The 22021-nt window shown below is 36.8% G+C and overlaps 7 protein-coding genes across 7 annotated transcripts; 4 read left to right on the top strand and 3 right to left on the bottom strand.

Moving 5' to 3' along the window:
* Positions 1 to 110: 110 nt before the first annotated feature.
* DFA_01590 (uncharacterized protein) lies at positions 111 to 4612 on the bottom strand (the record flags this gene model as incomplete). The annotated part of the gene is made up of 2 exons (XM_004359497.1): positions 111 to 4149; positions 4221 to 4612. 2 exons carry the CDS (start codon positions 4610 to 4612, stop codon positions 111 to 113), a joined length of 4431 nt encoding a protein of 1476 aa, XP_004359554.1.
* Positions 4613 to 5694: 1082 nt separating this feature from the next.
* DFA_01589 (uncharacterized protein) lies at positions 5695 to 8690 on the top strand (the record flags this gene model as incomplete). The annotated part of the gene is made up of 2 exons (XM_004359496.1): positions 5695 to 6154; positions 6235 to 8690. 2 exons carry the CDS (start codon positions 5695 to 5697, stop codon positions 8688 to 8690), a joined length of 2916 nt encoding a protein of 971 aa, XP_004359553.1.
* A 295-nt stretch (positions 8691 to 8985) lies between these two features.
* On the bottom strand, positions 8986 to 12762 carry sepA (putative protein serine/threonine kinase; the record flags this gene model as incomplete). Its single annotated transcript, XM_004359495.1, has 7 exons — positions 8986 to 10506; positions 10589 to 10780; positions 10860 to 11135; positions 11206 to 11802; positions 11888 to 12132; positions 12210 to 12627; positions 12697 to 12762. The coding sequence occupies 7 exons, from the start codon at positions 12760 to 12762 to the stop codon at positions 8986 to 8988; spliced, it is 3315 nt and encodes a 1104-aa protein (XP_004359552.1).
* Positions 12763 to 14102: 1340 nt separating this feature from the next.
* Positions 14103 to 15653, top strand: DFA_01587 (uncharacterized protein; the record flags this gene model as incomplete). Its single annotated transcript, XM_004359494.1, has 4 exons — positions 14103 to 14291; positions 14377 to 14679; positions 14765 to 14907; positions 14987 to 15653. The coding sequence occupies 4 exons, from the start codon at positions 14103 to 14105 to the stop codon at positions 15651 to 15653; spliced, it is 1302 nt and encodes a 433-aa protein (XP_004359551.1).
* Positions 15654 to 15928: 275 nt separating this feature from the next.
* Positions 15929 to 19652, top strand: DFA_01586 (Insulin-degrading enzyme; the record flags this gene model as incomplete). Its single annotated transcript, XM_004359493.1, has 9 exons — positions 15929 to 16217; positions 16304 to 17178; positions 17258 to 17364; positions 17436 to 17889; positions 17969 to 18839; positions 18925 to 19136; positions 19231 to 19264; positions 19393 to 19444; positions 19529 to 19652. The coding sequence occupies 9 exons, from the start codon at positions 15929 to 15931 to the stop codon at positions 19650 to 19652; spliced, it is 3018 nt and encodes a 1005-aa protein (XP_004359550.1).
* Positions 19653 to 19749: 97 nt separating this feature from the next.
* Positions 19750 to 21022, bottom strand: DFA_01585 (MaoC-like dehydratase domain-containing protein; the record flags this gene model as incomplete). The annotated part of the gene is made up of 6 exons (XM_004359492.1): positions 19750 to 19768; positions 19925 to 19989; positions 20154 to 20430; positions 20505 to 20565; positions 20649 to 20855; positions 20974 to 21022. 6 exons carry the CDS (start codon positions 21020 to 21022, stop codon positions 19750 to 19752), a joined length of 678 nt encoding a protein of 225 aa, XP_004359549.1.
* A 197-nt stretch (positions 21023 to 21219) lies between these two features.
* On the top strand, positions 21220 to 22020 carry DFA_01584 (uncharacterized protein; the record flags this gene model as incomplete). Its single annotated transcript, XM_004359491.1, has 2 exons — positions 21220 to 21341; positions 21618 to 22020. 2 exons carry the CDS (start codon positions 21220 to 21222, stop codon positions 22018 to 22020), a joined length of 525 nt encoding a protein of 174 aa, XP_004359548.1.
* Between the last annotated feature and the right edge of the window lies 1 nt (position 22021).

The following is a 22021-nucleotide window of genomic DNA, read 5'->3' as shown; positions in this document are numbered from 1 at the left end:
AGGTTGAATATATTTATTTTTAAAACTATTAGGTTTAAACAAACAAAACAAACTTTTGTTGAACTATATATGTTATGAGATGATATATATTGGATTCTCTCTCTCTAGATTTAAGAAGAATAGAGAATAGAATCGAGTGATTGTACAATTTTAGTTAATCTATTTCTAGGTTGGTATCTATTATTATTATTATTATTATTATTATTGACGTAGTTGGTAGTATGGTTTGAAAGAGTTGATGTAATTTGTTGATGATCGACATTACCAATCATCGATACAAAACTATACTCAATATTACCAGTTGGATAGGTAGTTGGAACAAGTAATCTAACCTTGATCTTTTTCATTGCTTCCATATTTGACAAATGCAACTCTAGTCCAATATTACTCTTTCCACTAGCATTACTATAGTTGTTTGAATGATGTAAGAGTGGTTGTTGTTGTTGAAGGTTGAATGTTTTAATATTATATAGTCTCTCTAATTGTTCAATTTCACGACATAATCTTTGGATTCTTGTAATAGAGACTGATACAATTTCTAAAGTCTCTTTGATATACTTTAAAGATCCCTTTAATCTAGGTTCCAATACATTCTTTTCAATTGACAACTTTTCAACCAACTCTTGTTCCATCTTTGACACTGTCTGACTGTTAATGACAAATCTACAAGATACTATTGACAATTGATGTTGGTGTTGTTGTTTTGGTTGTAATTTAAATACAATATTGTATTTGTTTTCGTCACGGTGTTGAACATTGATGACAGAGTTGGAGATATGGATGATGGTCCAGTTGGCAAGAGATCCTTCCAACAGTCTGAGATACTGGTTACGTTGTTCCAACTGTAAGACTAGGTTGTGGTCAGTATCTTTTCCCTTGTCAACTAGTTTCTGACTCCATCTAGTTTGATTGGCTTCTAATTGCCTCTCAACGTCTTTAAGTTTGTGTCCGTCAGAGAGGAGTGACATTTCAACCTCTTTGAATGATTTGGCACGTGTGATTAGGGTCTCGAGATCGCTCGACAGACTATCACGAGATTCAGTCAATTCGCGACCAATCTTTCTCTCCAAGTCACGTCTCCATTGGATATACTGAAGTTGAGTGTTGAGCTTTGAATTGATCTTTATCTTTTTAAGTAAGTTTTGTTTGGCCAACAACCCATCTTTGGTAGCACGTTGGATAATGGCAAAGATAGATGGATTGGTCGTATTCATTTGCTCCTCTTTTTCACGGTTGGATTCGTTGGTTTGAGCCATCATCTTTTTCAACTCTTCATATCCTGCTTTCAACACATCAGACATTCTATGATAAATGTATGCATGTACTAATTGGTTCTTTAATGTGGTTGATTCATCGTCGACGACTGTTGCAGGAATGGTTTCAGTCATTGATTGGTCAACAGTAGTATTATTATTATTATTATTACTCAACAAACCACCAAGAGATGGACGTTTAGACTTGGTAGAGTAATCATCCATGAATCTACAGTTGGCAAGATAAAGGAACTCGTTAAATGTGATGGTATGAGCAATAGCTGGTGGCGAGTTGAATCCACCACCCCCTGACACACTCGATGCAGATGGAGCAATCGACGATGAATAGTTGTAATCTAGACGACCTGGCAATAAGTCCTCCAACATCATCGACTGTTTGTTGACACCATATGCAGTACTTTCAGCCATTGTACCCATCATAGGTCTACTAAATGACAACGAATCAAATGCCAATGAGTGATGATGATGACTATTATGATGATTATTATGATGATGTCCACTTTGTAAAGTTGATTGGTTGTATTGGTGGTGGTGGTGGTGTGGAGGATGATTCTCCATCAACAAGATTGGATCCATTAATCTAGTTGTGGTGGTGGTAGAAGCAGCGGTGGTGGTGGTAGTAACAGTGGTGGCAGATGGCTGGCTAGTAGTAGTCGTGGTCTTGGCAATAGGAACAACCTCTTCCTTTTCCCTTTCAATTTGAGATTTAGTTGGTAATATTCTACGGTCAGTTGTAATATTACTCTTGTTAAAGTTTAATTTACCAACAACAAAACTATTCTCTCCTTCTCCTTCGTATGCTGTAAATGATGGAGTGCAGGCATACTGCTTACTAAGTGGGATATCCACTTGAATAGTTTGGGTTCTTGTAACCATTGACTCTCCCAAATTACTTTGATACAATGATTTATCTTCTTCCAGTTGTTTGGGTTGGTTATCTTGTTCTTCTTCTTCATCTTCTTGGACTGTCATTGTCATATCAGCATCATCACTAATAATATTCTCATCGACGAGTGCCAATGAAGAAGGTTCCTCTTGAGATACACTAGACTCTACAATAGGAGTAGTAGACTGGTCAACTGATGGTTGTTGTTGTTGATGTTGTTTTTGATCATTACTAGCACTTAAAAAGGAATTTAAAAGGTTGGATTGGGTAATACTAATAGTTTCAGTCGAAGATGGGGACGATGATGTAGAGGTAGAGGTAGAGGTAGTTGAACAAATATTGGAAATATTGGAAGTTTCATCGCCATTGTCAAACAAGTGACCAGATAACAATCCCTTAAGATTATTAGTTACATTGTGGTCAACTTCAAATGCAAGTTGTGGTGTTGGTGGAGCTGATGGTTGTTGAGGTTGCTCCAACAATAATGATCTTCTTCTTTTAGCCATTTGAAGTATCTTTCCAAAGGATTGAGTTATAGTCATATCCTTTTCCAATTCTAAATGTAAACTTTCTTCAACAACAATTTCTGTTGGTGGTGTTGGTTGTAGAGTGTTAACTAGAGTAAGAGTAATTGGAGTAGTTGTTGATTCTTGTAATTGTAATTGTTGTTTACCAAGTTGAATAATATTTCCAAGTGATTGAGTAATTGTCATATCTTGTTCTTCTTGCTCCTCTTCCACTTCCTCTTGTTGGATACTAACATTATTGGAGTGTTGCTGTTGTTGTTGATGTTGAATAAAATTAAATGTTTCAGTTGTATTTTCATCTAAAAGATCTTTCATTGCTCCAGCAATACCATTGGTACCGTTTTGAAGATGGAATTGAATTGTATCATCTTGTTGTTGTTGTTGATTATTATTATTATTATTATTATTATTATCAATCTTTTCAATGATTGCTTTAAAGTTTCCAGTCATATCATCTTCATACATTTCAGTCAAAGTTGGAATTGGAGAGTTGGATCCATCATCTTCAAGGTTTGATGATTTTCTCAAAGTTGTTGGAGTCATTGGTTTGATAAATACTTGATTTAAATCTTCTTGATCAGCAAGTAATCCCAAAAGAGTTGGTTGCTTGGGTGTCATATCAACATCAACATCATCAACATCAACATTACGACTAATTGTTGTTGGAGATTGATTTAAGAATTGTTTCTTCTTTTTATGTGCTGGTGAATCAATGATTGAAGAATACCCAAATTTGGAAATATCAACTTCTTCTTCTTCTTCCTCTTCTGGTTCTTGTTCTTGTTGTTCTTCATCTTGTTGATCATCCATATTATAATCACTATCATCTAAAATATTTGATAATCCATTGGATGTCATTATTGGACTGTTGGTGTTGTTGATGGTGTTGAATTCACTCTCTTCAGTCAATGCAGATACTTCCATTGAACTAGCAGAAATATCCATCATACTACTATTATCTTGTAATCCATTGTTGTAAATAAATGGTTGTTGTTGTTGTTGTTGTTGGTCATTGTCTTCATCATCATCATACTCTTCATTTGGTATGGAACCACCTTTGAGAGGTTGAATTTCATCTTTTACAAATGGTACAAAGATACGACCAAAGGCACCGGTAAAGTCCATTGTAGGTTGCTCTTGTGAAGTGTCTCCAGCACTACTGGATGTCATTGATGAATCGGTACTATCATCTTCATCACCAAATGGAGAATTACGTGGTTTGGAAGAGGATGATGAGAATGGACCCTTTGATTTGACCGATGACGATGATGATGGTGCAGTAGCAGTGGTAGTAGTAGTAGAAGTAGAAGAAGTAGTGTTGTTGGCTGCGGGAGCAATCATTCCAGAGACACTAGTTCTCTTTCTCATTCCACTCTTTGGACCAGTCTTTTCAAAATATCTAACGGCTATAGTATTTGAAAAACTAACACGTCCCATACTAACTCTAGTATTCTTTCTTTTCCTTTTTTAATAAAATATCAATATTAATAATTAATTATATTATGTAATAAAAGAATATACGAGTATACATACTTGTTATCATTGCTATTATTATTATCTTTTTCTTTTGATTGTTTAATTAGATAATCTAAATTATCTGTTTTGTTTTCCTTATTTTCAGAAATATATTGTTGTTGTGGTTGTTTGGTTGATTTGGTTGTTGTTGTTGTTGTTGTTGAGACTCCAATAGGTGATGTTGAAGTATTTAAGCTATTATTATTTACAAAGACTGGTGGTTTGGTAGTGGTAGTAGTTGGTACTGCAAAGGCAGCAGTGGTGGTGGTGGTAGATGTATCCTTTGACTTTGGTGACTTTAAAGTCTTTAAAGGTGTCTTTTTAGAAGTACCCTTTGAAGGTGTGCCCGATGATGCTCTACTCTTTGTTGGAGTAGTCGATGATTTAATTGGTGTGGTAGTTGTGCTCATTCTATATCATTCTATCTTCCTTCTTGGTATAGTTAATATATGAATATATGTGTAAGTAAGATAAAGATAAGAGTGGGGAAATAAAAGTTCCAAAGAAACATGCCATATCTTAAACCAACGGATCATTTTTCAAATTTTTGGAGGTAAAAATTTAATTTGAATTTGAAAAAATTACAAAACTACCACTATTTTGGGAGTGGGTCATTTTTCTTCATTCATCTTTATCTGTATTATCTACTCCGTAGTCTAAGTTTATTAGGAATATGATGCGCATCATTATATTGATCAATTAACGAAACACGAAAACAACGCAACACACACACCTTAACACTCACGCATAAAGGAAAAGGATGAAAGAAGAATAATTATAACAAAGTTGGAATGATTATTTTCCAATAATTCAATCTACACAAAAGTGTTTGGAATTATATGACACACACCACACACACCTCTGGAAAATTAGTAAAAATTATCTCGGTGTATGACTTGTAAATCTGTGACGCTGGATATTATTTGCATTGTATCTCTATTGTCTGACAACTTAAAGCTTCCATAACTTTGCCAACCTAGTGTGAACACACTCCCTACACTTTAGAAGCAGAGAAATTGTTTACTCGGGTCATATGTGTGTGGATGTGGATGTGGCGGTGACAATGGTGCAACTCGACGGACCGTGTGTCTATTAATAAGCTTCAAATGTCAAACCTTGAAAATCATTAGTTATATATATTCACAACAACAACAACAACAAATAATAATAATAATAATAACAATCTAACCATCATCTATAAATTGATACCATTAAAATAGTAATAGTACTGTATTATCAACTTTTATAATATTATAAAAACAAAAAAACTTACTACTAGTATGTATATACATTAATATTATTGACCCATGTCTAAAAATTTTTAAATAATTAAATAATAATTAATATTAATAATAATATTAATATTCCCTTTCCTCTCCTTACTTTTCCACTTGTAGCTACAATACAAACAAACAAACAAACAAAAAAAAAAAAACAATACCAACATCAATCTAGTAAAATTATTTTTATTATTATTTAATATTATTGAAAAATGAGATTCTATTATTTAGTCATATTTTGTATGGCTGTAATGATTGGCACACTTGCCAATGCATCGGCTCAAATGAAGGGGTATGCCTTTTCTCCAATGGCTCGTCAAGCTCGTTGTCGTCTTAGTCACTACAATCGTTTTGACATTCCAGGCGGTGCTGGAATCAGTGATCCAATGTGTTACAATGCCTACAACTATGTCTACCACAAATACGGAGCCACGCCACAAGCTCATACCTACGCCATGGCCCAATTCACCCACTTTGACGAATATGACTTCACAATTCCCCATGGTTTGAACATCTACCAAACTGTTCCAACCAATCTCTGCGCTGCTGGACACGCCAATGCCTACAATGGTGGTGACTACACTGGTATGACCCTCCCAGGTTACTGGACTCTCAATGAAATCAAGGCTCCATCTGGATGTCAATCTCACAGTGTTCCATTCAGCTTTTGTTGTATGTATAAAATAATAATATTTTAATTGCACAACCAACATTTGTTCTAATATTTTCCTTTCTTTTCTTTTTTCCTATAGTGACTTCATCTCCAGAAGCCAATCCACAAAACAGAGAATTCAGTTTCTATGCCACAAAGCAAAACCACAATCTTGTCTCTCAAAAGATTGGATGGGAAGACACTGTCTACCTCCAAACCGTTCCATTGACCAGATGTCAAGTCAAGTCTGTTGACTGGTGTCCAAAGGGTTATGCCTACACTATTGACGTTAATATCCCAGCCCGTTTCGATACAAACGGTACTCTTGTAGTTAGCTTGGTCGACACTGTTAGTGGTGATTCTCTCTTGAACTGTGCTGATTATACCTTTATTCCACACGGTCACCTCTCTACTGGACAATCATCTGGTTCATCTGCTTCTGGTTCTTCAGGATCAGGCAGTGGATCATCTGGCTCTGGTTCATCCGGATCCGGTAGTGGATCATCTGGCTCTGGCTCAGGTTCATCAGGTTCAGGTTCAGGTTCATCTGGATCTGGCTCTGGATCATCCGGAACTGGCTCATCAGGTTCAGGTTCATCAGGTTCCGGTTCAGGTTCATCTGGATCCGGCTCAGGTTCATCCGGTTCAGGTTCATCCGGCTCAGGCTCCTCTGGATCAGGCTCATCATCTGCTTCTGGTTCATCCGGAACTGGTTCTTCAGGATCAGGCTCCTCTGGATCATCCGGTTCAGGTTCATCCGGATCAGGCTCCTCTGGATCAGGCTCTTCTGGATCAGGCTCCTCTGGATCGGGCTCATCATCTGCTTCTGGCTCATCTGGAACTGGTTCATCAGGATCAGGTTCATCATCTGCCTCTGGTTCATCAGGAACTGGCTCATCAGGTTCTGGTTCATCATCTGCCTCTGGTTCATCTGGAACTGGCTCATCAGGTTCTGGTTCATCATCTGCCTCTGGTTCATCAGGAACTGGCTCATCAGGTTCAGGTTCATCATCTGCCTCTGGTTCTTCAGGAACTGGCTCATCTACTGCCTCAGGAACCGGTTCATCTGGTTCTGGTTCATCCGGAACTGGTTCATCAGGATCAGGTTCATCATCTGCCTCTGGTTCTTCAGGAACTGGCTCATCAGGTTCAGGTTCATCATCTGCCTCTGGTTCATCCGGAACTGGCTCATCAGGTTCAGGTTCATCATCTGCCTCTGGTTCTTCAGGAACTGGCTCATCTGGTTCTGGTTCATCATCTGCCTCTGGTTCATCAGGAACTGGCTCATCAGGTTCAGGTTCATCATCTGCCTCTGGTTCATCAGGAACTGGCTCATCAGGTTCAGGTTCATCATCTTCTGGTTCTTCAGGAACTGGCTCATCAGGTTCAGGTTCATCATCTGCCTCTGGTTCATCCGGAACTGGCTCATCTGGTTCTGGTTCATCATCTGCATCTGGTTCATCAGGAACTGGCTCATCAGGTTCAGGTTCATCATCTGCATCTGGTTCTTCAGGAACTGGCTCATCTACTGCCTCAGGAACCGGTTCATCTGGTTCTGCCTCTGGAACTGCTTCATCAACTGGTACCGCCTCCGGCACTGCCTCATCCACTGGTACTGGTACTGCCTCTGGCACTGCCTCCTCAACCGGCACTGCCTCTGGCACTGCTTCATCCACTGGTACTGCCTCTGGTACTGCCTCATCCACCGGAACTGCCACCGGAACTGCCACCGGAACTGCCTCATCAACTGGCACTGCCACCGGAACTGCTTCATCCACCGGAACTGCTACTGGAACCGCCACTGGAACTGCCTCATCCACCGGAACAGCCTCCTCATCATCTGGAAGTGCTACTGGTACCGCCACTGGCACTGCCACCGGAACTGCCTCATCAACTGGTACTGCCACTGGCACTGCTTCGTCCACCGGAACTGCCACCGGAACTGCTACTGGAACCGCCACCGGAACTGCCTCATCAACTGGAACTGCCACCGGAACTGCTACTGGAACCGCCACCGGAACTGCCACCGGAACTGCTACTGGAACTGCCTCATCAACTGGCACTGCCACCGGAACTGCTACTGGAACTGCCTCATCAACTGGTACTGCCTCTGGAACAGCTTCATCTGGAGCTTCGACCACCGCCTCTACCTCTGCTAGCACAACTGCAAGCACAACTGCCACTACTACTGCCTCAACTACTGCTACTGGTACCGCCTCTACTACTGCCTCTACCACTGCATCCACAACTGCAAGCACCACTGCCACTACTACTGCCTCGACCACTGCTACCACTGCTGGTGCCACCACCACTGCCGGTGCTACTACCCGTCCATCAACCACTGCTGCCGCCACCACCACCGCCGGTGCTACTACCCGTCCATCCACCACCGGCCGTCCAACCAGTGCTGCCACCACATCTCCAGATCTCGCTTCATCCGAAACTCCACTTGAATCTGCAGATAACAGCAACAATAATAGCAGTGATGCCGCCACTTTGAAATCAATTACCTTTGGAACCTTTATGGTTTTATTGGTTGCTGTAATCCTTAATTAAATAGAATTATAATAGTATCATTATTATACCCCTCTCATCTTCATCTCGCACTCACAACCGCATCATTCATTCATTCACAAATAAATTCCTAATAGATAATTTTAAAATTATCTTTTTCCAAATTAAATAATTAATATTTTCCAGACCAAATGGAAATGACTTGTCTTTTTTGTATATGTTTTTTTGATTAAATACTTTATTTTAATATTTGGTTGGTAGTAGTGGTGGTGGTGTACATGAGTAGTGATGATATGTTGTTGTTTGTTATGTTTAGATTCTTCTTCTTCTTCTTATTTTATATAACAGAGTTTGTATTAAAAGCTTCGTACAATTTGCTGGCAATCTTTTGGTTGAGGACGGATTTATCAGAGGTAGTGATACGTTGAATGATGGGGTATAATTTGTATTCTTGGATCATCATCTTGGTGTTTGGATGATGTTCATAGAGTGAACTGAGTATCTTGAGCAGATTGAGACGGACGAGTGGATTAGTGTGCGAGAGACGGTCAAGCAACTTTTGGACAAACCCGCCAGTTCCCAGGGCAACATTGACCGACTTGGAGATGGACACAATTTTGAGGATGGGGTCGAGTACTCCGACAAACGACTGCGACTCGGCGCTTGCAAAGGCGGCAGTAAGCTTGCTGATGTTGTCCTTGGTCGACATGATAGCCTCGACACGGCTCGTCTCGTCGGCCATCCACACAGCCAATGAATCGAGTGCGTTGACTTGCCAGTAACGCTCCTGCAACAGGTTAATGTAAAACTCGACACCATTGTGGTTCCACAACTCGGCACGTGCCTTTTTCGAATGTGCAAGATCGCAGATAATGGGCAATGCAAATTGGTTGAGTGGTGAGTGCGTAGTGATAAAGAACAAAAGGTGAGGAATAATACCAGCGGCAGCAGCGAGGTACTGACGCTCGGCATCGATACGACACAAATGGAACATGGTGTTGATGACCTGGTTCTGTGTCTCGGCCGAATGATGGCGTGCCAAATATGGGATGAGTGCGCCGATTGTGCCGGCAGCTTGCAAACTCGCAAGCGTGTTGTGGTCCATCGAAAGCTGCTTGATGCTCTTGAGCACCTTGACCAGCTGGTCAGGTAACAACTTGTCGAGTGTGGCAAGTAATCCCTCGATCACCTCTACGCACGACATGGCACGACGCACCACGCTGTCGGCCGAAGAGAACAATATCAAAAGGTTGATGATCTTGTCGGGGTAGTTGTTGGTGCTGTTGATGCTGTTGTGTTGGCTGTTGTGTTGACTACCGCTGTTTTGGTTGATACTGTCGCTGCCCGAAGGTGGGTTGATCAACACCTCACCGAGGACGACTGGCAGCTGACGCATAAGTCCCACCTTGGAGAACAGTCTGCAAAAATCGTTTTTGGGTGTTGGCGACTGCAACTCAAATACATTTACAATGGCGTCGAGTGCAAGACACACCAAACGCTTGCTCTGTTGGTATGGTGTGGCAAGGAAATCGACGAGGATGGGCAAACCCTTGCAAGCAATAAACATCTGCAACGTCAACGTAGATGTACTACACATCTTGCTGACAAAGCTGGCTGTCTCTAGACGAATGTTGGCATCGTATTCACGGCCTGCAAACTTCATAATCGATGGAATGCCACCGACAAGACACAAGTTTTCTTGAATCTCCATATTATTATCGATAATTTGATTGACCACCTTTAAAATCGAACACAATACATGTGAATTTGAAACTTCCAACATTTCCATAATTGGAATGACACCATGTCTTCTAATTAAATGACTCTTTTGATCTGGATTCTCTTTAAAAATGGTAATCTAAAAAAGAAATTAAAAAATAAATAAAAGAAAATTAATTGAAATTATAATATATGCTAGTTTGTTTGAATATTTCACATACCAATTGATCACAAGCACTTGAAATAACTTGTTCTGATTGATCTATTTGTAATTGACTCATAAGTTTAAGAATCTCTTCAGACATTCTAGCATAATTATCTTTCATTAAATTCTTGTCTAAATCAAAATCTTCATCAAAATCATCAAATGCTTCATTGAATGGATCGTCATCTTCATCATCACCTCCTGTATCCTATAGAAAATATAGAAATATTAATTAATGTTACTGTAGAGTTGATGATTTAAATGATTATAATAATAATTGTACATACTGATAATAAATTTAATTTACTCTTTAACTTGGCACCTAAATCTGGTTTATGAACTGTACCTTTTCTCATTACACTTGTAAAATTGACGGTTGCAACATCACCCCAATCTTCATCATTTTCTCCCCATTGATCAATACTTTTCTTTCCTCCAACTTCTCCTCCAGATTGATTATTATTATTATTCTTTGGTTGTTGGGTTTGTGGAATTTGTAAATTATTATTATTGTTATTTTGTGATTTTGATGCTGGTGAAGTTGGTAATTGTTTTGATGGGAACTAAAAATAAATAAAAATAAGGTTGGTTAGTATTATTACAAATTTAAAATACAATTAATTATTATCTTACTTTGATTGCAGTTGGGAATTCAACATCACCAAAACCATCATCATCTTCTGCGTCTTCATTGAATTTACCCAATGCTTTACTTAGATCTTGTGTCTTGATTGAACCAACATCAAAATCATCCCAATCAACCTCGTCATTGTCTGGACGAGCGGCAAGTTTGAGAGGTGGTGGTGAAGCAGCTCTCTTTTTAAGTTGTAATTGTGGTGGTGGTGAAATGGGTGCCTTTTTGGCTGCTGGATTCTTGTGTGATGCTTGTGGAGATTTCTTTTGGTCTGGTAACTTTATAGACTTTGGTGTTGAACTGAAATCATCTCCCCATTCATCATCCTCTTCCTCTGGTGGAGGTAGATTTAATTTTTGTTTGGGTGACTTTGGATGAAGTGAAGGCTTTCTTTGATGACCTCCAATCTTTTTCTTATTGATTCTTTCATTGTAATCTTGGATATTCTTTGCAAGATCCTCTATATTGGATGGTTCCTCTACAATGGCTTGTTTCTTTTGTGCCAATGCAATCCATTTATGTTTAAGTAACTTTTGTGCTGAAATACGTAAATTTGGATCCTTTTGGAAACATTGCATTAACCAATCTTTTAATGCCTAAAAAACAAAATCAATAGAAGTAATAGAAATAATAAAAAGATTAGCAATTAATCAAATGGAGTATTAAATTGTGATTACAAACAGGTGAAATACCCTCTGGTAAAGTTGGGCAATCATCTTGAACGATTCTAAAAAGTGCAGGCATTGGACCTAGATCGTAATAGGGTGGTTGACCTGTCAACAATTCAATGACTGTACAACCAACACTCCAAATATCACTCTTTGTTGTACATCCATTGAGTTCAATGATTTCAGGTGCCATCCAATATGGTGTACCAACTACACTTGCAGCTTGTAAATCATCAAATTTAGTTGCAACACCAAAATCTATAAAGTATATCAATCAAAATGGTTGTTGTTAGATTTGATCTTCTCATTTTCATTTCTTTTGTGCTCAAACATACCAGCTAATTTAATCTTTCCTTCTTTTGTTGTTAGAATATTTGCACCTTTAATATCACGATGAACGACACCCTGTTCGTGAAGATATACCAAACCTTCGAGTACTTGACGAATGTAGACTGATACCAAAGTCTCTGGGAACTTTCCAAACTTTTTAATGATCGATGACAATGAACCATTTTCGACATACTCTAGTACAATGTACAAACACTCCTTTGTCTTTACGTATCGAATGTATTTTACAATGTTTGCGTGATTCAAATTCTTTAACAAATCGATTTCATTCATGATACCTTGCAACTGATCCTTTGGAATCTTTGTCAAATTGATTTGTTTAACGGCAACGAAATCACCATTCTCTACATCTAATCCTTGAAATACTGTACCAAATCCACCTTTCCCAATAACTGCACCCAAGTTCTAGAAATTCATAAACAATATTAATTGGCGACCAAAAGCGTTTTCTCTCCTTGACATTCTAATACATACATAACCTCCAACAGTCTTTCTCTCCATTGGTGGTTCATCTCTATCTCTCTTTTCTTTTGAAGCCATGATTGACTGATTGATACGATAGTAGTAGTAGCAACAGCAGATGAGATATCAACCTAGTTATCAATCTCTATACTTATACTCTCTTCTCTATCTATCTATCTCTATATATATATATTACAAACTGATGATACAATAAACACTCTTCTCTCTCTCTCTTTTATATCTTGAATTTGACACACTCAAAGATGAGTAGTCAATGTGTTATATAAATAAACTAAACTAACTATAACAATCTCTCCTGTTTGAAATAAACTATCATAGTTTTGAGGCACAAACCCCTCAATTTTTAAAAATTTTTATGAACCTTTTCAACGGTTGCAAATCCTCGATTGAGGTACATGAAAATACCTTGATGTATTTCAGTATCATTCATTGAATTATTTTTAAGAAGAAGAGAACAATAAGAAGAAGATTGACCTTGATAGTAAATTCTAAACATAATATTATTAATATTTTAAAGACTTCCTTCCACCACCTTAATATTTAATAATCAAACTACCATCCACCCAATCAGCTGCTGATTGATAGATAGATAGATAGATCAGATATTACCTTCTTTGTTGTTGTTGTTGGTTAGTACAATACAATTGAATCACAAAAACAAAGGATCAATCAATTCAATTCATCCCATGTTCCAACTCGATAGCTAGCTAGCTAGCTGGCTATTCACATTGATTTGATTGGAAAGACATATTGAATTGAGATGACCAATTCTAAATACCTCTTTCCATCTTTGGATAAAAATCTATCATTTATATATAACATTTCATTTTCCCCAGGTATGGGAACGGGACATGCACAGACAGACAGCTGGTCATCGTCGGGGATGGCACATTAATTAATTTTTTAAAGTATCGTTTCAAGCATCAAAAAAAAAAATCGGTATTCACTCGGGGTTCTCATGGTGATTATTCATCTTTAAAACTCATATCTTTTATTCAAATATCTATATCTATCTCACCTCGACCCCACTCACTACCAAACCAACAAAAAGAAAGGAATCAATCATCGACCAGTTATAATTCCGTTGAAGTTATTTCCCACACTTTACCATCCAAACCACCACATCCACAAATCAATCAGTTTTTGTGTGTCCCCCCCTCCCCAAACAAACACATACACACAACACAAACGGTTTAGCTTCTTAGCAACAACTCATCATCATCATCATCAACAATCAAATATTTCAATTTGAACTGAACCTCCTACCTCATCATCATCATCATCATCATCATCCTTCCTTTTATTTATTTATTTATTTATATATAATTACAATTACAACTACTATAACTATACTTGATCAAGAAACAAGATAGAGAGTAAAGAGAGAGAGAGAAAGAATGGATTCATATGATACAGAATCAAATAAAAGTATAAATAGATCACACCACGATGAAGAAAGAACATCTCTGATCAATGGTGGTGTCGACCCAGAGAAGAACAAACCATTTAGAGATAGAAATTTATACAATATCATTATACTCGGCTTATCTTTTTGTGTAGTATTCACAGCCTTTTCACCGACACAAGTATGTCTCTATAATCCTACTACTACTACTATCCAAATCATATGACACCAACACTAAAATTTGTGTAATTTTTCTCTCTCTTTAGAACTTGGAAACCACATTAAACGCAGATGTTGGTTTTATTTCCTTGGCATTACTTTATGCTAGTCTTTCGTTATCCAACTTTGTATCACCAATCATTGTAACCAAACTAGGTGAGAAATGGGCATTGATTGCTGGCATGCTCACCTATGCCACTTATATCGCTGCCAATATTGCTGTCACTCCATTAACACTCTATCTTGCTTCGGCATTCCTTGGGTTTGGTGGTGCTATTCTTTGGACTGCTGAAAGTGCATTCGTCATTAGATGTTCAACTGAAGCTACTTTTGGTTTACATACTGGTCTTGTATGTATATAATATAATATCCATTCACATCTTACATTTAATATTAATATTAATATTAATATTTTAACTCTTCTACTTTTTTTAGTTCTTTGCATTATTCCAATCTAATCAAATTATTGGTAACTTGGGTATGAGTGGACTTTTAAATTCTGGTGCATCCGATAGAACCTTATTTATTATTCTCACAATTGTTTGTGGTTCATCTATATTATTTTTCCTTGCTATTGGGTATGTATTCAATCAATATTCAATTTATATGATGGAGCCGAATTAATTTAAATTTAATATTCTATTTGTTTCTATCTAGAAACCCATCAAATGAAAGTGAAAAAGAAAAAGAAGAAAAGAAGGAACCAGTACCATTTATGCAAAATCTATTGGCAACAGTTTCAATCTTGAAAGAGTTGCCTATTCAATTGTTGATTATTGCCTTGTTGTACAGTGGTATCAGTCAATCCTATTTCTTTGGTGTCTTCCCACAACTGTTGGGCAAAGAATGGTTAGGTTACATTATGGCAGTGTTTGGAGTGTTTGATGCTGGAGGTTCGGTCGTTTTCGGTCGTTTGTCTGACAAGGTCGGTAGAAAGCCAATCATTATATTTGCTAGTATTTGTACTATTGGTGGCTCCATCTTTGCCTATTTAATCGAACATAATATCAGTGGTAACAAGGTACCATACTATTTTATCTGTGCTGGTTTACTCGGCCTGTCCGATGCAGGTTACAACACCCAACTCTACGCTCTTCTCGGTGAGATCTATCCTTCAGGTAGCAAGACCACCGCTGCAGCTGCCGCCTTCAAGTTTGTCCAATCTATCGCGTCGGCAGTTGCCTTTTTCTATGGCAAGTATGCCGTCCTCTACGAACACACCCTTATCATCAATTCACTCGTCATTCCATCCTGTATTCTTTTCATCATCGTCGAATACAAGTTTGGTAATAAGAACAAATCTAAAATTGATCAAATTGAATAATAATAATAATAAGTAATAGTAATAATAAATAAATATATTATAATGTACTTTTATGGAGATGGTTGAGGGGTAGGGTTATAACCTATTGGGTGTCTGTGTGTCAGTCGAAAGTTTTAAATTAAATTAATTTTATGGTTATTTATTACTTTTTTTGATCATCACCTCACTCCAAACCCACCAACCTTTTTAATTTATTTATTTATTCTGCAAGTAGTGAGAAATAGTTTGTTTGTTTGTTTGTTAATAAATAATACATTTATATATATAGAGACTAGATGACTGAACAAGTTATTATTGAAAAGTCACCAAATGATGACAGAGAGTACAAGTATCTAACTCTTGACAATATGATCAAAGTTGTTTTGGTATCTGATCCACAGACTGACAAGTCGGGTGCAGCATTATCGGTCAATGTCGGATCGTTGAGCAACCCTCCCGATGCACTCGGTCTCGCTCACTTCTTGGAACACATGCTCTTCCTTGGAACTGAAAAGTATCCAAATGAAAAGGAGTTTATTGAATTTATTCAAAATAATAATGGTCTTTATAATGGTTCTACTTCTTGTATGTAGTTGGAAAAAGGAAAAGGGGATGATATTGAACTAGATAACAAACAAACAAACTATTAATTAATTCTATTTATATTTTAGTATCAGAAACATCATACCATTTCAAGATTAATTATCAATTTCTTGAACCTGCTTTGGACCGATTCTCATCATTTTTTGTCAATCCTTTGTTTAATGAGAGCGCAACGTTGCGTGAAGTGAATGCCGTCGACAGTGAACACAAGAACAATGTATTGAATGACTGGAGAAGAAGAATTCATATTATCAATTCGCAGTTTGACCATCCACTCGCACAATTTGCAACGGGGTCACTCGAGACACTCAAACCATCAAAAGAACTGCGTGAAAGTGTTATTGCATTCTACGATAAATACTATAGTGCCAATCAAATGAGTCTGTGTATCATTGGACGTGAGTCAATTGACGAGTTGGAGCAATTGGCAGTCAAATACTTTGCATCAATCAAAAACAAGAATATTGAATACCCACGGTTCCCCGCCCTATCACTTCCACAGGGTGGCACTCGTATCGACATGGTTCCAGCTTCAAACTCTGATTCAATCACCTTTGCATGGCCAATGACCAATCCCAAGATGACTCACTCACACCGTTACAAAAATGATATGATTGGCATGATCTCTCATTTCCTCGGACACGAGTCTCGTGGATCACTCTTTTCAGTACTCAAGGCTGAAGATCTCGCATACTCTCTCGTGTCGGGACCACTTCCACTCCAAGAAACAGTCGAGTACTTTTACGTATGGATGAATCTCACTGAAAAGGGTCTAAAAAACATCGACACCATCATTGCCTATCTCTATCAAGCTATCGCTCAAATCGACACTATTCCACAATACCTCTTTAATGAAGTTAAAACTCATGCCAACATCCTCTGGGAAAATCTTGATAAAGCACCTCCAATGGAATATTCTAAATATATTACAAGTAATTTATGTGTATGTACAAAATATATATATACATTTATATATATCTAATAATATATTCTAATTATTTTTAATTTATTTATTTCTATAGAAATTAATTGAACCAAAATACTTATTGAAATATCCATATTTATCTGATCATTTGGATACAGCTGCCATTTCAGAATTTAAATCAATGTTTACATATCAAAATATGGTGTATGTTAATTAGTATTATTTTTTTTTTTTTTAGATTATTATATTTATATTTAATATTTCTATTTATTTAGAGTTTTATCAGAATCAAAATCATATCAAGGTAAAACAGTTTTAATTGATAAATATTATGGAGTTGAATTTAGTAAGACCAAAGTTACAGAGGATGACGTTGCAAGATGGAAATCAGTTCCAAAACACAAGGATATCTACATGCCAAAGGAAAATCCATTCCTTCCAACTGATTTTGCCATTAGAAATGAACAATCACAGGTAGTTCCCGACCCAGAGATTATCCATAACGAGGAAGGAATTGAACTTCACTTTGCTCCAGATCATCAATTCAACTCACCAAAGGCATTCATTAAAATCAGCTACAAGAATCCATATGAAGGTACTTGTAATTTCAACGTAATGAATTATCTCCTAAAGAAATCACTCAAAGAGGTTTTAAATGAAGATATTCTATACTATTCTCAACTAGCTGGTATTTCCTCAAAATTTTTAATTACTACTGAAGGAATTAGTGTATGTATAAAAAAAAAAAGAAAAAGAAAAAGATTACTAATTTGATTTTGTATGATTTCTCTTCTTCCTCTTCTTTTAGCATTCATTTTCAGGATTTAGTGATACATTGATTAAAGTAGTAGTTGAAATTTTAAAGAAAATGTCAGAGTTTGATATTAGTGATGCATCGTTTGAAAGAATTCAAGAATTGGTTGCTATCAAGTATAGCAACCAACCATTACAACAACCAACCCAAGTGGCACAGAGAGAGTTGAGTTTATGTACTCTGAATATCTCACACAGCGTTGAAAACAAGTTGGCAATGGTAGAGACAATCACCAAGGATGATTTTGTTAGATTTGTTAGAAATGTATTTTGCAAGTCACATTTCAAGGTGTTGATGGTTGGAAACTACACCAAAGAGGAGGCACTTGTCTTGCCAAACAGAATCAAGAAAGAGATAAAGAGATCTCCAGTTCCAGCATCAGACATCTTTTATCCACGTCGTGCCAATCTTGGCAAGGGTTCTGAATACCACTGTCGCAACACATTTGTCGATCCTCAACAACCCAACAGCGTTGCATTGGTCAGCTTTACCGTTGGACCCGTGACATTGCTCAATACCGCCATCGAGATGTTTATGGCACCATCTCTCCATCAATCGGTGTTTAGTGAGTTGCGTACCGCACAGCAACTGGGATACATTGTCTATATGAGAGTTAGTCGTGACACTAATGTATCGGGACTCCAGTGCGTTGTGCAGTCTGATAAAAAGGATGCTCTCTATCTCCACAATGCCATTGTCAACTATCTACCAGTGTACTACAAACAAGTTCTCGAACCAATGTCTGACGACCTATTCCAAAACTATATCCAAACTGCTAAAAACTCAATCCTTGAAAAGAGAACCAATATGAAACAACAAACAGATGTCTATTGGAGTTTATTCAAAAATGGAAATTATAATCTAGGTATGTCATATTTATAACCATATTTTAACATGTAGTCATCATCATCATTCATTCTAATCTCTTTTTCAAATTATTATATTTATAGATAATGAGATTGTTGAACAACTATCAAAACTTACATTGGAAGAAGCCAAGAAATACTTTAGAGATTATGTTTTGGATGTCAACAATAGACAATTATTCTCTGTCCAAATGTTTAGTGGCAAATATCCAGTGCCAACAGACACCAACATTGTCAATGACAGTAACAATGGTAATGTTAAATTAACACCAAACTATGTTGAATTTAGAAGTCTTGTTGGAACCTATCCTTGCGCTCTACCAAAAAAAAATAATTAATCTATTAAATATAATTAATAAATATATCCCTACGTACATTGATTAAAAAAAGGTAACCAAAGGTCAACATCTCCATCCAGTCTATGGTATCATAATGAGGATCAGCCCAATAAACAATGGTTGACTCGGGTAAGATACCATAGACTGAATGGTCGATTGTTTCCATCTTTTTAGATTCAATGACGGATCTTGGACTAAAGATAGTCTTTGAAAGAACTTTCAAATCGTGTACTGTGTGATACCTGTACTACCGGCAATATTTTTAGGTAGGTAAATGATTGATCTAGATATATTGATAACAGGTTCTCTATAATCATTGAACTCAGTAAAGTGATCTATCTTTGATAAAGTGGGTATAGAAGAATTAATAGTAGGTATTATACTTTAGATGATCATCTTCAACGATCTACTCCATATGGAATTTCTGTTTGTTCAAGGACATCCAAAAATCATACAGTATTAGCATACATGTAATATAGATCGATAAAGAATATATTGTTGCTTTTTGATTCCGTGCAAGTCAAACATCAGGTACATACCTTATTCTTGCGTTCACTCGTTGTGATTTGTTTTAATAGTTACCTGACAACCTATTAAATGATAATAAACCACTTTCAATTGGAGAATAATAAGGAAGAAGGTGAAAAGATCGCTAATAGAAATATCTTTCAACATATTGCTATCAAACTGATTACAACTGAAATCAAATATGATACATTCGAACTTAAATCTTGATGTCTATTTACTCAGCACAGAGTAACCAACGTTGTGATGTAGTTGAATATTGATTGTACTTGTAACTTGTTGCTGACTTTTTTGATGTAAACTTGTTGTCGTGTACTATCCTGTTCTTGTCAATTGTGATTGAAACACAAATAAATAGAATAAAGAGATGGTTGTGATTGCAGTTTGCACGCTATTTTCGAAAATGAATTATACAAATTTATTATTAATTAGGTTCAAATCGCATTAAACATAATAACGAATCAACCATTCACAAATAGCAGCTGGCTTTTGACTGTCCTCTACTTCGAATGTTAATTTGATGACAGCTTGAGCACCACCAGTGACCTCTTGGAGATCTTGAAGAGTGAATTTACATCTAACCTTGGCACCGATTGGAACTGGTGAAAGGAATCTAACCTTGTTGAATCCCATGTTTACTCCATATTTGACACCTTCAACATTTGGCATAATCTCTTCAGCAAACATTGGTGCCAATGATAATGTTAAAAATCCATGTGCAATTGGACTATAAATGGAAATGGAAATGTTAATTATATTATTATTATTATTATTGTCATCATGACATGTCTATAAACTTACCCTCCAAATGGAGATTCTTCTTTGGCTCTTTCTGGGTCAACATGAATCCATTGGAAATCACCTAAAATACAATAATAATAATAATAATAATCAATGAATATTCATTCCAAAAATAAAATAAAAGCTAAGTTTAACCAAACATACCAGTGGCAGCAGCAAAATCATTGACTCTGTCTTGAGTAATCTTCAAGTAATCACTAATACCAATATCCTTTCCAATAAGAGTCTTTAATTCCTCTAAACCTTTGAGTGTCTTGGTGTTGAGTGCATTTCTTTGTGTTTGTGCTCTAATCGCTAATTCTGGGAGTGATGTAGCTGATGTTGGGCATGCTTCTAATTCACTATTGGCAGCTGTTTAATTCAATGTAGATAGGTAGAGATAGAAGAGTTGATTTGATTAGTTAATTGACCAATGATCATTCTCATTTACTCTCTTTTTGTCTCTCTCTCACTCTCTCTTTTTACATACTGAGGTGACTAGAGATAGCTTGAATTCTTCTTAATTGTTGTTGATCCATTTGTATAGGAGCGTTAAGAGTTTTGTAAACAGATTAATAAACAACATTCTTTACTCTTTTGGTCATAGTGCCATAGAAAATTGAATTAATTTTAATTTTTTTGAATTTCTTTTTGGTGATCTCCTTTGGTGCATTCGGTTTGTCATTTTTGAATACAGATAGAGACATAGAATCAGATATTGTTAATAGATCATAAAATGGCTACCATCTTTCAAAGATTTGTTGCCCCATACATTCCAAAGTCACTAAAGTCTGGTAGATTCGTTGTTGGTGAAAACGGTTTCTTTGACGCTCAAACTTTCCGTTATCCAGCTCCAGGGTAGGTCAAAGATATAGATAGTTAGATAGATTGATAGATAGATAGTTAGATATATAAGGACAGTAGCAACATGATCATTCATCAAGTACAACTATAACTACTCTGTACAAGCAAAGTAGAAACAAGATAGTAGAAACAGACAGGACAGTTGTACAAAGATGAGATGATATGTATCATCATGTTGTTGTTGTTTTCGAAAAGAAGAAAGAAGATATATATATATATACATATGTAGATACTAACGAATGACAATATATGTTTCATATGAATGTATAGTTCACAAACACCACCAGATGTTTCAAACAAGGTTTTTATCAAGTCTAGACCATTGGCAAAGATTTACAAATACTTGAAAAAGAGAGGAGAAGTTCAATACATGCGTCCAAGTCCACTCTTTTGGGACACTGAAGCAGAGGAAGCTGGTCATCAAAAGGCAAAGGAATACTATGAAAAGGAACCATACCAAGTCACTCAACCACGTATTGCCAACCCAAAGGAATACGTTCGTCAATTAAACGCCACCGAAGGTTTCGATCTTCGTAACCTCAACAACTACAAGAAACACAAGTCTCAATTGGAAGATGCTTGTCTCCCAAAGGACAGATACTTGTTTAGATACGAAGAATACCATGTCGATACTGGTGACCATATTCCAAAGAAGGTTGATAATTTGTATTAAT

This window comes from Cavenderia fasciculata (assembly GCF_000203815.1).
Source record: "Cavenderia fasciculata unplaced genomic scaffold Scf_Dfasci-F-a-25c12.r2-5, whole genome shotgun sequence".
NCBI lineage: Eukaryota > Evosea > Eumycetozoa > Acytosteliales > Cavenderiaceae > Cavenderia > Cavenderia fasciculata.
Note: the sequence above shows the minus strand (reverse complement) of the source record. Positions and strands in the feature narration are given on the sequence as shown.